The following is a 15741-nucleotide window of genomic DNA, read 5'->3' on the forward strand; positions in this document are numbered from 1 at the left end:
GTACGGTGGGGGGAAGACGTTTAACCTAAACAGCAAAGCACATGTGAAATATTATAAAGCACATGTGAAATTTCTGAAAACCACACATGCCAGTAATGTGATTTCTCCCATAACCGTGTCTATATGTGAATTCGTCCACATGAGCCTATAATACATGTAAAAACGCGTATTTGACGTGTGAAATATCTGTGAAATGCGTTTCAGCTGTGAAAAAGTCGTGCTTTCTTTTTTTTTTGTAAACAATTCCTCAACAGGGCCGACTCGGTGTAAAACGTTACCTGTGTGGCTGTTATTTGTAGATTCTCAAGCGAAGCCTTTCGCCCCGGAACAGCAGTGCTGTGTGATATGAAACCTGAAAAGCATTTAAATTAGTTATTCATTGCTGTAAAAAGTGACCTTTCCCTTTCATGCCCGAGCTCCCATTTCATTTTCCTGTACAGACTGTCACCAGCGACACACCTGAACGTCTGAGTAATATTCAACAACAAAGAACATAGTCTACATAAGTCTGCATTAACAAACCAGGGGAACGTGTTCTCACTATAGAAACAAGACTTTAATGACAAACTGCATCTTTTACATCACAGTTCCTTTAAAAAGTGTGGACGACTTCACATCAGGGTCCAAAGGTGTTTATTATTCACGAGGCCGACAGGGAAGTGGTTCACAGTGTGTCATCTTTTAAAAACTACAACATATTCTCAAACATCAACATGTGCACCGGCTGCTGAAGCGCTGCTCTCAAATCGTAGTACATGCCAAGTCAAAGAACGTTTCTGTTCTGAACAACTGTTTCATTAACGATATTAAAATGTCCCTCAGTCAGGCAACTTTCGCAGCAACTGATCGCTGGAATACAACACTGAGATTTAAGAAAAGCTTTGTGTAGTGAAATCTGTGTCTTGCGAGCAGCTAACATGCCTCCTGAGATTAGCGCTGCGGGAGAGAATCGGCGAGTCCATTACGCTGGAGGAGTGAAAGGATTTTTTACAGCTGCCATCAGCTGATTCGCTGAATATTTAAACAGTTGAAGTTACACAGTCACACTGTTCGTGGCATAAAGGAACAATCCCACATTTTAGGAAATCCTCTTGTTAGCCACCTTGGAGCAGGCGCCCCACTGCTGTTATTATTATATTATTATTGGATTTAATTGTATTTAGTTATATCTTGTTAGCTAACCAGCTTAGTCAGCAGAGATCAAACCAGCACCACTGTGAGCAGTCAAATAGCTCCCAAGCTAACGCTGCTAAAACCACAATGTCTCCTTTTTACATTCCTATTTCTACACCTGTTCAACAAACAGCATGTAAGTCAGACACTCGGAACGGCTGGAAGGTGGATTATTTTAGGCTAGCTTTTGCTAATGCTAACATTTTGAATCATGATACTGTATCTGTTAAATGCCATAAAAGCTGCCATTTAATTTAGCATTCAACCAGCTATCTGCTAAGTGCTATACTTTGTGGCAGAGGAGGCAGTTAGCACTCAAGCTAACCCGTTATGGCATAATGCTAATCTTTAGTTGGCTGGTTAATGCTAACTATAGAGCTATCTGCGTCTGAACTCTGCTAACAGCTTGCTGAGTCTTTCTCATAGAAAGCTAGCAGCGTGAAGTTTTTATACTGCTGGTTAGCATTACAAAATGCTAACAAATGCTTTAGAGTTGTTGGAAGGTGGATGTTTTCTCTTTTGATGGAACTATATGCTAGCAGTTTCCCCCTGCTTCCAGCCTTTGTGCTAAGCTAGGCTAAACTCGTCCTGAACCTTTCTGATATCCATCTGAAACATCTGACTCTGGAGAAGACTGGAGATTCACTGAAATGTTGGACTGTTGCTTTAACGTTAGTATCAACAGCTGTAGAGTAACACAAAACACAAAATACAAAAACACAAAATAAACAAATTATTAAAAAAGTAACATTAAAACACTGTGTACCTTTAAAATTACTGGAATGTTCAGTGATGCTGTCTTTATAGGTTGATATCAGTGCTTAGTTTCGTGTAGTATTTACACCTCAGTATAATCTGCTATTCCTATAAGAGAGAGATGATTGTTCAGTATAAACGGCTCGATACAGTAAGAAATGGACGACACAGTAAATAAGGTGCATTATGTAGTAAATAGGGAGTGTTTTGGACACAGGCTACAACTTTCTCCCACAAATTACGTGACTTTGTGCCAAGCAGCACTTTATTCTTGCTTTTATTTGTAATGCTGGAGGCATGACGTGACAAATAAAAGAGGAATCCTGGAAACTACAACACTGATCTTGTCCTCCTAAGACATTTATCCACAACAGACTAGACTTCCTTGACATTCCCGGTTTGAATCCGGCCGGGGACCTTTGATGCGTCTTTGGCTATTTTTCCTGCCTGCCTCTTGACGATATACTGTCAATCAAAGGCAAAAAAATGCCCAAAACATCCCCCCAAAAATCACTTTTACTTTGTCAGTTTTTTGACAAATTCTTACAGAGTAGTCCCGGGAAGCCTGAGCGTTGTGTTGCCTCGGTATTCCCTGGTCCAAACCTCTAAATATATCAAACTTTCACATTTTTTGGGTTGTGGAGTATTAGGCGTTCAGACCACTAAAGTGCAGGGCACGCTAACAGGATGTGCTGATACTGAGTGGAAATAAAGCAAGGTTACTCAACTTGGATATATTTTTATGAAAACCTGTTTTGATTCTTTTGATCGGTGGACCCTTACGGACTAAAGGAATATAAATAATCGAGGAATGGACACGTATTTGGACTTTATGACCGCTCCAAAGGTAGCGAGTCACCACTTTGCTTTGTCTCTCTTGTTTACCACGCAGACCGGTAAGATCTGAATGAATTATACTTTGGTGCTCATAGTTTCCCTAAAATGAACTGAACTGAATTGTGGAGAATCCAACCGATCTAACGATGTGTAGCACGTCCATATTGACAAAAGTTTAAACATTTATACTTGTAGCGGCTTAGAAGTAGCTCGAGAGGGCGACTCGGTGGGCTTTAAGAGGTTTTATACATCCAAAGAACTTCCATAAAAACCAGACCTGGTGTCTGATTGAGACCACACCGGGCCAGTAAAAGGGGCTTGGCTTTTAATTGGGGCTCTGCTTACGGTATTTTAAAAATATACATTATGTCCGCCTTATGCAGTTGCCTGATTGGACATGGATGCGGCAAGCCAATAACACACACAGTTTCATCACTGTCCTGGTTCGACTGTGTGCAGTCTGTACCGGAAACGTATGTCTGTGGTGGGCAGCAGGATGCCCAGTCCGGCTCTGCTGGAGTCCAGAGTGGCTCTGGTCTGACTTTCCTCCAGCTGCAGGTCGAAGTAGAGCAGCAGGAGACACAGGAACTGTTTGATCTCGTTGACGGCGAAGTATCGTCCGGGACACATAGTGGAGCCGGAGCCGAACGGCATGCGGTAATACTTCAGCTTCTGACCGTCCTTGTAGAAGTCTGTCTTCTCTCTGCCGTCCTGGATGTAGCGGTTGAGCCGGAACGTCTGCCGGTACAGAAACAACAACAATGAACGTTTGTTAAACACAACCCGGACCAACGGTGTCTCTGCCACGGATGGATTATAAGAACTGCCCACCAGACTCAAAGATGGGGCACTTCATTGAAAACTGCCGCCCACGAGTTCCTGCTTAGCCCATGGTCTTTACATTAGGATGACGTCACGGTCATAAAAACTGCTTTTCTAGGGTCTGGGAAAGTTTAAAACCTTCATAGGTTGAAAATGTGATTAATACATGGATGGTCTGTGCACAGACAAAGACGACACTGATAACTCACGAGTCTTTTTAGCCTCTTCAGGTGGAAAGTGAGGTCAGTGACATGTCGTGGACTAGAGCAAGTGTGGCATATTCAACAGTGTCACTACACACCATGAGAGGAGTGGGTAGTTAATAGAAAGTGTTCTGTGTGGACTAGTTGGTGCATTCATGAAGACAGTGTAAGTATGACACCCAGTTACAGTACTGAACTGAACCCTCTGAACCTTCACAGACTGAGGTCATCAAGTGTTTTCTGTCAGGACCCAGAGAAGATCCACTTAGCTGAGTCAGAGTTCTCAAATCATCCAGAGTCCAGACACTTTCAGTTGCACAATTAAGAACTGGATTGTGGGAGCTCTTGGACGTGGAAAAAGAGTCTTGTGTAGTGGATTATACTGTATGACGATAAAATGCTGAAGTATTCTGGTGTTCAGATGATTAGAAACTGAAATGCTTGTTTAATTTTGATGTTTGGAAGTTTGCTAGTTTTTGTCTCAAAAGTCTTGTTAACTGGCCTTTACTTTGATTTCTCTACTAGGTTTTAGTTGCATATGCTTTATTATTAATTTATACATTTTGTAGCTGTTGACATTAAAGGTTCGGTGTGGAGGATTTAGCGGCACCTAGAGGTGAAATTGCAGTTTGCAACCATTTGAATACCGCTCGCCTCACCCTCCCCTTCTAAGTGTACAAGTGTAAAACTCGCAAAAAACGCAAACTAGAGCCGGTGTTTGGTTTGTCCGTTCTGGGCTCCTGTAGAAACATGGCGGTGCAACATGGCGGTGCAACATGGCGGTGCAACATGGCGGCCTCCGTGGAAGGGGACCCGCTCCCTCTGTAGATATAAAGGACTGATTCTAAGGTAACGAAAACACAACGCTTCTTATTTTCAGGTGATTCTACACTGATGTAAACATACTTATAAATATTATATTTCTGCCGACAGCTGCTCCTAAATGTTGCACACCGGACTGTGTTATAATCTCTTGTGTTTGTATATGAACTGTTAATCTTCTTTTATGGATTCTTTGTAGTATTGTTTTAAAATGTCTGCTGTATTTTGAATTTGTCTTGTAAGCTTGTTCATGCTCTGCATATTTCTATGAAAGTAATAAAATCACTGTCATCATTATACTTTTATCACATATTCACCCTGATATTAGTTAAATCTGCTTAAACCTGTTAAAATTGGCCAAATAACACGAAAGCCATCACTGACTTATCACCTTAATTGATAAATGATACTTTATACCTTTTATGGTATAAATTAAATAATGGCTTTCGTGTTATTTGCTCAAATTTAAACCCTTAAAAAGTCCTTAAACTGTGTTAAAAAAAATCTAAAATACTTAAATATATTGTAATCCATTAATTTAATCATTAAGTATCCCCTTAACATCCCATTTAAACACCTCAACCTCATAATGTTTAATGAGTACATTAATGGAAGAGACTCAGTTTTACAGTGAAAGTGATGGCAGTGTATTAAAGTTAATTGATAAATGATTGATCAGCAGCAGTTGCCAGTCGTACCTGGGGCTCCTCATAGATCTGGGGGTCCATGTGCATACTCTGAGGGTAGAGGGCGATGATGTCTCCTTTCCTGATGGCCACTGAACGCTTGCTGTCCAGCTGCAGACTGAAGTCCTCCTGAGCAACACGGATGTTCATGGAGGCCGAGGACAGACGGAGGCTCTCGTTGACGGCGCTCTCTGTGGACGAAGGTCAGGGTCGTTAAGTATCACAGGTCTCACAACAGGAAATCAGTCCTAACACATTCCCCTAAACATCTTTTACTATTGCATACATACCCAGATAAAGAAGCTTCTCCAGCTGGTCTCTGCTGAGCGTCAGGTCTTTGTCGCTGCTGAACTCGACTCCACTGAGTCTCAGGACGTCGTGGATCTCCTGGCGGACGACCTCCAGCGCCTCGGGGTGACTCACCAGGTAGTACATGGCCCAGAAGCAGGCGGGGACGGTGTTCCCCACAGACGCCCAGAGGATGGCAAAGTGATGAGCTGTAAGTCGGGGGGGAGAAACTGTCTGTAACACATGATACAGGACATCACACCTCACCCAAACCCAGGTCCGGACTGGCCATCGGGAGCACCGGGAGAGGGATCGCATTAAAAGAAGAAAACGCTTGCAGGAAAGTGACGCTAAATGCTGCAAAATGACAGATATGTTCACCAGCAGGAGACATGTTTAGTGTTTTAAATAAAACCATGTTAGCAGCTCACAACTATCACAACAGAGCTCCCCCTGCAGTTATTCCCCTGAGATGTGGAGCAGAGCGGGGGCCAGACGTTTAGGAGAGCGCGGTATAATGGAGCACAGAAAAGAGTACAGCGCAGTCCCGTGGAGTATAACAGAGTACAGTAAAATAAAGAACTAATGGAATCACTGAGGTTTCTGCTGGAAGAATCTAACTTTGTTTTTCATGAAACAGCCACTGAAGAACCATGTGGGCGACCTGGACACAAAGCAGGCTTGTGTTATCTGGAGTTGCTCAATACGGCCCCCAAACATCTGTTCTGTGAGGAGAATATACCAGGAAAAAAATATTTGTAGCAGCAAATATTGTAGTCTAGGGAATTTACTCCCTTTTAAGAGTCGGGGGGGGGTTGTACTTGATGATCAGATTACATATTGTGAAGCTCAACAGGAAAATGTCTCATTTTTACACTGAGACCACCACTGAGATGAATGTGTGGCTGAGAATAAACTAAAGTGGTTTGTCAGAGACGACGTCTGCTCTCAGAAAGAAGAATTTAAACTCCTGTTTCTTTCTTTAAATCAGTATTTTTACTACTGACAAAACATGACAGGGGAATTACCCAACTCTGCAGTTCCCCATGTTTCACAACCTCTTGTCTGGGTCCCGAGCCGATCGCAAGGATCGGTTTCAGCTTAAATAAAAGCTGATCAAACTCCTCAGCCTGCTGTTGCAGTAACTGCTGCTCTTAGTTCTGTGAGTAACTCGATGGTGGGCCAAAATTAAACTCTTCTGCTGTCAAAGTGCTCACTGCAGGACAGAGTGTTTCTGTCCTCACGCCAACAGAGTGAGTCGTCTTCTCTCCAGTGGATCATGCTACATCAGTTTCAGGATCGGGGCCAAAACAAACTTGATCGAGTCACAACAAGTCTGAAAACTTTGAGAGTCGATGTTAGTTTCTTTAAACCGTGGCCACCATCTTTCATGAACCCTCAAGTAGTTTTGGTTGTCTTACCATAGAGGTGGCGGACTGATCTACTTGTGGTTTGGGTATGAGGACTTCAGGCAGCAGCAGAACTATGTTTTGATAACTGTTCATAAACTTCATAAATCATAAACTTCCATAACCTGGAGGCCTTTTAATGAACAGCGACATTAAACTTGTCTCGTCTACCTGCTTTATCGACGTCCCTCAATGTGTCGTACTGCTCAAACACCTCCGATCGTCTCCTGATGAACTGTGAAGTGTTGGACCAACACGACATCCTGTGCGGCAGGAAGTAGTTGATCAGCTTCTCGCGGATCGTCTTGGTCTGTCCCAGCAGCCAGATGGGGATCTGAGCGATGAGCAGTGGAAACATGGTGTCAAACCTGACGAAGTCCTTCCTCAGCTCGCCCATCCCGCTGTGGCGGCTGGCGGACGCCGGCCTGCCGTACAGGGTGAGGATGGTGGCCTCGAACATGACCGAGTTACAGAACTCGTACATGCTGCCGCTCTTCCAGCCGCCATCCTCCCCCGGCCTCTCACCCAGGTGGTCCTGACGAAACACCAGCATGAGGTTACCCATCATGCTCTCCGTCAGGGTCGTGAGGTTGTCTCCCTGGAGGAGCTGGAAGGAGCGGCTGATCTGCTCCTTCAGGCCGGGGTACTTCCCGCTGACGACGGGGGGGTAGCCGAAGGTGAAGGGCGCCACCTTGTTGGAGAACTCGTGGAAGTCCAGCTGCCGGCCATGTTTGATGATGTTTGGATATAGTAAAGGGTCCATGATGAAGGTCATGTATTTACCTGCAGGGGAGAGGACACCTGAGTGAGGACGCCATCTAATTACGAGGTTCATTATCAAAATACATAGTGCGTCTTTGATCCACCGCGTACATTCACTTTCTCCACAAAGTTCAAACCTAAAGCACTGAAGCTGGATCAGTGCGTTGACAACGTAAAGCTGCGTGGAACAGAACAAAGGATGTAAACTGCAACTATTGTAATCACAGTCCGCTTTCACGTCGCTGTTTAGATGATTATTTTTAACAGTTTTATTATGGAATGTCATTTCATGTTGTGGGTATTTATTTCCTGTGTCGGGAGCCATTAACCTTTGAACCTTTGAGCTTTTTCATAGAGTTCACTTGAGGAGTTTGTGCTGTTGATCACAGCAAACGGCAACAGAAGTGTTGTCCATCCAGTAACTGCTGGAGTATAAACAGCGATGCAGCAGTCCTGCAGTTTATCTGAATGAACTGTGAGAACATTAGTTAACCCACCTTCTCTATCAGAGGTGTGTAGGACAGTTTAAACACCAACCTGCTATCTGTACTGTAAAAATGTCTCCAAACTTCTTCTTATGTTCTTCGAGAAATTTATGGGCATCTCTTCCAAACTCCAGAGCCTTTCCAATGAAAGGAATCCAGCCTTTTATCAGCGGAGGCTCGCCATTTCGTCTGCAAAAGAGAGCAAAGGGTTTAACAGCTGACGTAATAAGCTCCCTTACTGTTTGACTTAAGCCTATTTCTGCTGCAGGATAGCTTCTCATCTACAAATGTTTGTGGGACTGTCCTTCGTCCTTTATTGATCAAACATGTGCTGTTTGTGTTCACCAGCGTGAAAGAATCATCTCGTGGACTCTGGACTTCAGGTGTGCTGGAACAAAGACAGCTAATCTGAACACTGGCATCTGGAAGAAACACCTGGCCCCACCTCTTTCTTTTAGCCTCACAGGTGTTTGTCCTCAGTGTTTGCTCTTTAAACTGAGTCTGTGGACACAGGTGGAGAGACAGGCAGGCAGACAGGCAGAGAGACAGGCAGACAGGCAGGCAGGCAGGCAGGCAGGCAGGCAGAGAGACAGGCAGACAGGCAGGCAGAGAGACAGGCAGGCAGGCAGGCAGGCAGGCAGACAAGCAGAGAGACAGGCAGACAGGCAGACAGGCAGGCAGGCAGAGAGACAGGCAGAGAGACAGGCAGAGAGACAGACAGGCAGAGAGACAGGCAGACAGGCAGGCAGGCAGGCAGGCAGGCAGAGAGACAGGCAGACAGGCAGGCAGGCAGGCAGACAGGCAGAGAGACAGGCAGACAGGCAGGCAGGCAGAGAGACAGGCAGAGAGACAGGCAGAGAGACAGACAGGCAGAGAGACAGGCAGGCAGGCAGGCAGGCAGAGAGACAGGCAGAGAGACAGGCAGAGAGACAGACAGGCAGAGAGACAGACAGGCAGAGAGACAGGCAGACAGGCAGGCAGGCAGAGAGACAGGCAGACAGGCAGGCAGGCAGGCAGGCAGGCAGAGAGACAGGCAGAGAGACAGGCAGAGAGACAGACAGGCAGAGAGACAGGCAGACAGGCAGGCAGGCAGGCAGGCAGGCAGACAGGCAGAGAGACAGGCAGACAGGCAGACAGGCAGGCAGGCAGAGAGACAGGCAGAGAGACAGGCAGAGAGACAGGCAGGCAGGCAGGCAGGCAGGCAGACAGGCAGAGAGACAGGCAGACAGGCAGACAGGCAGGCAGGCAGAGAGACAGGCAGACAGGCAGGCAGGCAGAGAGACAGGCAGAGAGACAGGCAGAGAGACAGACAGGCAGAGAGACAGGCAGACAGGCAGGCAGGCAGGCAGGCAGAGAGACAGGCAGAGAGACAGGCAGAGAGACAGACAGGCAGAGAGACAGGCAGACAGGCAGGCAGGCAGAGAGACAGGCAGACAGGCAGGCAGGCAGGCAGGCAGGCAGAGAGACAGGCAGAGAGACAGGCAGAGAGACAGACAGGCAGAGAGACAGGCAGACAGGCAGGCAGGCAGGCAGGCAGGCAGAGAGACAGGCAGAGAGACAGGCAGAGAGACAGACAGGCAGAGAGACAGGCAGAGAGACAGGCAGACAGGCAGGCAGGCAGGGAGACAGGCAGAGAGACAGGCAGAGAGACAGGCAGACAGGCAGGCAGGCAGACAGGCAGGCAGGCAGGCAGGCAGAGAGACAGGCAGAGAGACAGGCAGACAGGCAGGCAGGCAGGCAGGCAGGCAGGCAGAGAGACAGGCAGAGAGACAGACAGGCAGAGAGACAGGCAGACAGGCAGGCAGGCAGGCAGGCAGAGAGACAGGCAGAGAGACAGGCAGAGAGACAGACAGGCAGAGAGACAGGCAGACAGGCAGGCAGGCAGAGAGACAGGCAGACAGGCAGGCAGGCAGGCAGGCAGAGAGACAGGCAGAGAGACAGACAGGCAGGCAGACAGGCAGGCAGGCAGGCAGGCAGACAGGCAGGCAGGCAGGCAGGCAGGCAGGCAGAGAGACAGGCAGAGAGACAGACAGGCAGGCAGACAGGCAGGCAGGCAGGCAGGCAGACAGGCAGGCAGACAGACAGGCAGAGAGACAGGCAGACAGGCAGAGAGACAGGCAGACAGGCAGGCAGGCAGGCAGAGAGACAGGCAGAGAGACAGGCAGGCAGGCAGACAGGCAGAACAGAGTTCACTGTCGCTCTGTGAGCTGGCTGTTAATTACATGTATCTTGAATGCGATAAACGCCGGGATGAGGTCAGGTAGGTCATTAGGTACACCTGAACAATCGAATGCAAGCCAACAACAGCTCTGCCAAAAATCTACATTTCTGATGTATGAGTCCACACGAAGTGTAAAAACAAGGTGCGGTTCCACGGAGGCTTGTGTCTGGACTACTTCCCGGCCGGGAGCGTTGACATCACTGTGAGCTGAGCAACGAGATCCAACACGTTCATCAGGCAGCTCACTGAATGTTGAACTGTTCCTTTACGGCAGCATTCATGGCGGAGCTGTTGCGCTTCGTTTGCATCAGATTGTTCAGGTGTCCCTAATAAAGTGACCACCGAACGTTCGCTCACACACTCAGTGGTTTGTGTTTTCTGGCTCTTGGACGTGTTGATGTTGGAGGCTTTTCTTGTCCTCCGGCGTTTCATTGTTCACGGTGACTGACCTGTGAACAGGATGTCGGACAGGATGGTTTTTACCGTGAAGACGGAAACACGAGCCCAAACGCTGATGTGTGCAGTATGAAGTAAAGCTGGCGGCAGAGCGCAGCCGAGCCTCGCCGGCTTCAGCTCGTCCTGAAACAAGAGCAGACGTGTGAAGGCGTCTCACTGTCTGAAGGTGCAGAAACCACCAGCGTCCCCCTGTTTCCAGCCTCTGGTCATTAAACGCAAAGGAATGTGATTATCAGATTTTCAGCTTCCTCCTGAGAGCTGCCGGTTTGTTGCCTGAGGAGAGAGGACGTCCTGCTGACCCACTTCTTATCCAACACACACACACACACACACACACACGATCCTGTCATCTGGGTTCAGCTCGTGCACGCTCGCTCAGCGGCCGGCACGCCCAGGAACCAGTACTGTCACTCAGCAGCTGGTTCAATCCTTTCGTCTGTGAAGTGACAAAACGTCCAATCTCGCGTCCGAACGCTTGTGCGATGTCAGCGGAGGAAAGGCGCGTCTGAGAGCGAAGCGGCGATCCATTTAAGTGACCCATGTGACTCACAGCGGTGTTCTCATTACCGATCAGTCGATGAGATCCATTCGCTGTTCGGTCTATAAAACTGTGTCACGAGGTGACGCAGTCAGATGTCCTCACACGGAAGAACCTGGAACCATCTAACGGGTTTTCAAACAGATGCAGAGTTCTTTCTGCACTAACTGACGTCAACACAACAGTTACGTATAAATAAAGTAGTCGTGTCGAACACGATATCGACCCGCTTCCTGCTTCACACCTGCAGCAGCTGCAGAGTCACATGACGCTTCATCAGGAGGCGTGTTGGTGTCACCTGATGGACGTCTAACGTGAAACGGACTGCTACGTCAGCACCACGGATCAATCGATACTCAGCAGTTACTGATATCTCGGGGCCGGGGCCACAAACCTCAGCCAGAGAAAGGATCAGTGGGTCCGGCAGACTGGACTAACGTGTTCAGCTCTGCCCTGCACGCCCCCCCCCCCCCCCATAGCCGCTTTAAGCTCTTTGTTTTGGGCCCCTTGTGTGTTCTGCTGAAGCGAAGAGGAACACAGAGGACGAAGTCAAACAGAAACCTCAGCGGAGGGAGCAGCTGGTGCACATTAAGAGTGGAAAAACCCCCCGGGGCGCCAGAGTTCAGCTGATCTGAAATCAGGACAATCCCCCAAACTGACGATACTCAAACTGTCCCGCAGTGTCCTGTAGGAGAGAGCAGGTTTTCCTCTGAGTGGCTCCCAACACGGGGCCCGGGGCCCCTCAGTGAAACACCATACGCATGTCTTCAGACGGTCCTCTCAGGCTGCGGATCTGCACCCGGAGGACCTCGACACTCCTCACATTACTCTCCCTGAAACGCCCGAAGACACGAGCCGAGCGCCTGTCTTCGTCTCAGAACAAATAATTCCTGTTTGTCTTTCGCTGCTCGGATGTTTGATCATTCGTTTCTGTCTCTGAGAAGCGCTTCGCTCTGACACAAGTTCTTATTATTAGAAAGTTCAACTGAAGTTTAAGCAGATCAACATCATATTCATCAGGTTTAAACACTAAACCAACGTTTCTTTTATGTGAAGTCAGTCTAGTTGTGCCTCCTCGTCAAGCTTCACTCTGCTCCAGACTGCTTTAACTACAGGAAGCTGGCAGTCCTTGTACTGAGAGCAGGATCAGGACTGCAGGACTTTGTTGTAATGGTACTTCTACTTGAGTCAAAGGTCTGAATACCTGCTGCGCCCCTGCTGATCAGAGATCAGTGGTTATCTGCTGATGAGATGAAGTGAACTGACCTCTTCCTGCCGCGGAGCCCGAGCAGCATGAGGGACAGCAGGCCGAGCAGCAGCAGCAGCAGCGGGGACATGTTCCTGGGTCTGTCCGCAGAGAGCGACTGCAGCGCCTCAGCGCGGAGCACGCACTAAGCCCGCACGCTGTTTCCGGTTACAACCTTCAAAATAAGCTACGCATCGGGTTTCCAACCTTCGGACGTGACTTTTTATTTGACAAAGTCGGGTTTCCTAAATCGATCCCTTGAATTAGTCATTTGTGCACTTGACTCATCCTGTTCAGGCTTTGACTGACACTCTGAAAGGCCACTTTGAACTGGACCCGAGCTCATTTAACTGACTGCGACATTTTACTGCGAAAAGTGAGCAGCGCTTTCTGACTTTTACTGAATCACAGTTTAAACGTCCTGACATCTGACGAAGAACACGAGTGACTGTTTGTACAGGACGCTTACTAAAGGGACACATCTGGAACATTTGGGGGGAAAGGTGCTATTCACTGACAAAGTAAAGCTGTTTTATTTACATGTTGGTTATTTATTATGGTGCAAAAACAGAATCGTAGCTATAATAACCGCCCACATTTCCACGCTTTTATTGTGAAGGCACAGCATTTTAATTTCCGGTTCCATCATTCCTTTTGGCTGCTGTCATCTCTCTGCAGGGGCTCGCGCTCCAGACTCCGAAAGGTTCAAAGTCTTTACTGGAAGACTGACGTCATGAATCAAATCTGATCAAGAAATGAAACCAGATCGATTTCTCTCTTTAACTCAGGAGACAAACTCATCATATCCATGAAGGCGATAATTATCTACATCTCATGTGTTCATGAGCTTTTACTTTATTATTCTTCATACATTTTCTGACTGTTTTTGGAAAAGTAAATATTAATATATTATCAAGGAAAACTGAACAGTGAAGGAAACAAAACTGTAAAATGACACTGAAACGTTGCTGATCCTCATTAATGTGAAGCTGAACCACAAAGTCCTTTCTTTGTGGCAGCACCGGCAGCCGGTGAGGGCGCGGCGCAGCCGGTGAGGGCGCGGCGCAGAAGGTGAGGGCGCGGCGCAGCCGGTGAGGGCGCGGCGCAGAAGGTGAGGGCGCGGCGCAGCCGGTGAGGGCGCGGCGCAGAAGGTGAGGGCGCGCGCAGCGCGCAGAAGCAGCGCAGAGGTGGCGCGCGCAGAAGGTGAGGGCGCGGCGCTGCCGGTGAGGGCACAGCCGGTGAGGGCGCAGCGCAGCCGGTGAGGGCGCAGCGCAGAAGGTGAGGGCGCATCGCTGCCCCGTGCCGTGGACAGCTGGTGGTGCCGCTGCGGGAATGGGCACCGGTGGAAACTGAAGTGGAGTCGCTGTGCTGCAGCAAATCTCACCGAGGCCAGTTTCTTTTGGATGAAGTTGCTGAATCTACAGAGGAAGGGGCACAAGCATGTGTAACGTTACACCAAAGCTTCGGGCCACATGTGGGCAGAGCGCTGACGTACGTCAGGATCCCGAAAAGAAACTGGAAAAAACAACCAAAGTACCACCGCCGTTTCTCTGTTGTCTCCGGTCATGGAGCACCACTTGCGTCAATGTGCGTCTTTTACTGCATAGACAGCCCAGTTTCAGGAGACCATCTTTCCAGCGGTGACATGCCCTTTAAAACCAGCTGATGACATCACTATGACGTCATCAGTCCACAGAAGACAACTGGCTGAGTAGAGCTCCAGATTAATCAGCTCCACCGAGGTGAGAAACACCTTGAGGGCTTTTAGCTGTAATTTGTGCTGTCTGAAAAGTTGACTCGCAGACACTTGGACGAGTCAAGAAACTTACTAACTTAACTTCGACAGATGTTCACATCCTGTCTCATAGCAACAGGCAATGCTGTTTTCTTTTAAAGGAGTCCTCATCATCTTACTCCTGTAACATAACTACACTAATAACTGTAACTCTGTCAGAGTCACGATGGACAGTTTCAAGGATTTAAACCGCTGTAGAATCTGAGATATAGTCTTATTCCACACGTTCTTCCTTGTCAAAACCTGGCGCCTACATTACCCACAATGCAACTCTTCCTCTGACAGTTGTGTGTGAGATGGTGGTGTGTTATGCTAGTAGCGGCTAATGCTAGCCTGCAGCAGAGACGAGCAGCAGCTGCAGAGGTCTGGCGAGCTCACTGCTCTCTGACTCCACACCAACAGATGAGTTTCATCTTCAGACTCGTAGCCTTCAGCACCCGACCGACGCCGACTCAAGTGACATCACTTGAGGACGTTTATCACACAGCTCCCTCTGAGACACTGAAGGCTTTATGCTACACCAACACCTGGAAACACCTGGAGACAATCTGTTCATCTTTCTCTAACCTTGAAGCTGAAGTCTTTGATCATTTTGTAATCTTGAATGACGAAGGAGAGCAGAACAGATGTCGTCCATTTGGGGAAACTACATGTGATTTCATGTCATCATTTCTAAATGATGTCAACGTTTTCTCAGAATACGTGTGAGGTCGTGTTTTTTCTTGTTGCGCTTCATGAAAGAGCAGCTGATCAGCGGTTTACTCACACAGACGACTCACTTCCTCCGTTTCAAAACCGCACTTTCCACATCAGAGTGTCCTGGAGAAAAACACGTTTAGATCATCTGAATGAATCATCAATTCATGTTACAGCTCAGACAAACCTGAGTTCGGTTGAAAAGTGTCAGCAGTAAAATAATGCATGCGACTCTGTGAATAAGCCAGACTCCATTACTTTTTCTCAGAATTCTGCAAAAAAGGTTGTAATGTTCATCAAACCAGAAAACTTACCACAAAACGCTCCATCACTGTAAAATATCACATAATTGAGTGGAATCAACTCATGTTTGATCACGAACTTGATGTGAATATAATCTTTCTATAGTATATATGTAAAGTTTTGTTGATTTCAAGTTAAAATTTCCAGTTTCTTTTTCCGACATGAGTTCAGTTGACTTTTAGTGTTTTTACTCGAAATGAGTTGAATGAATGTGATTCTGAGGCGGCAGAGTTAAAACTCTCC

At 47.6% G+C, this 15741-nt stretch overlaps 1 protein-coding gene across 7 annotated transcripts; it reads right to left on the reverse strand.

The window, feature by feature from the left end:
- Positions 1 to 616: 616 nt before the first annotated feature.
- On the reverse strand, positions 617 to 12880 carry LOC122886847 (cytochrome P450 7B1). Of its 7 annotated transcripts, none has more exons than XM_044219601.1 (6): positions 12725 to 12880; positions 8296 to 8432; positions 7168 to 7779; positions 5590 to 5796; positions 5312 to 5490; positions 617 to 3504 (listed from the first exon to the last, which is right to left on the reverse strand). In XM_044219601.1, the coding sequence occupies exons 1-6, from the start codon at positions 12793 to 12795 to the stop codon at positions 3199 to 3201; spliced, it is 1512 nt and encodes a 503-aa protein (XP_044075536.1). In that variant the 5' UTR covers positions 12796 to 12880; the 3' UTR covers positions 617 to 3198. The 7 variants fall into 7 exon arrangements, with proteins under 7 accessions (XP_044075536.1, XP_044075537.1, XP_044075538.1 ...); XM_044219602.1 differs by having other exon boundaries at positions 10826 to 12824; XM_044219603.1 differs by having other exon boundaries at positions 10466 to 12824.
- Positions 12881 to 15741: the final 2861 nt, after the last annotated feature.

This window comes from Siniperca chuatsi, linkage group LG13 (genome assembly GCF_020085105.1).
Source record: "Siniperca chuatsi isolate FFG_IHB_CAS linkage group LG13, ASM2008510v1, whole genome shotgun sequence".
Lineage (NCBI taxonomy): Eukaryota > Metazoa > Chordata > Actinopteri > Centrarchiformes > Sinipercidae > Siniperca > Siniperca chuatsi.

What these genes read in the sequence shown, in the direction of transcription:
- LOC122886847 (XM_044219600.1), bottom strand. Translation starts at nt 8,524, where the DNA reads ATGAGAAGCTATCCTGCAGCAGAAATAGGCTTAAGTCAAACAGTAAGG. An exon ending in GGAGAAGCTTCTTTATCTGG is followed by an intron (nt 5,491 to 5,589) that starts GTATGTATGCAA and finishes CTTCGTCCACAG; the next exon opens with AGAGCGCCGTCAACGAGAGC. An exon ending in AGATCTATGAGGAGCCCCAG is followed by an intron (nt 3,505 to 5,311) that starts GTACGACTGGCA and finishes CTGTACCGGCAG; the next exon opens with ACGTTCCGGCTCAACCGCTA.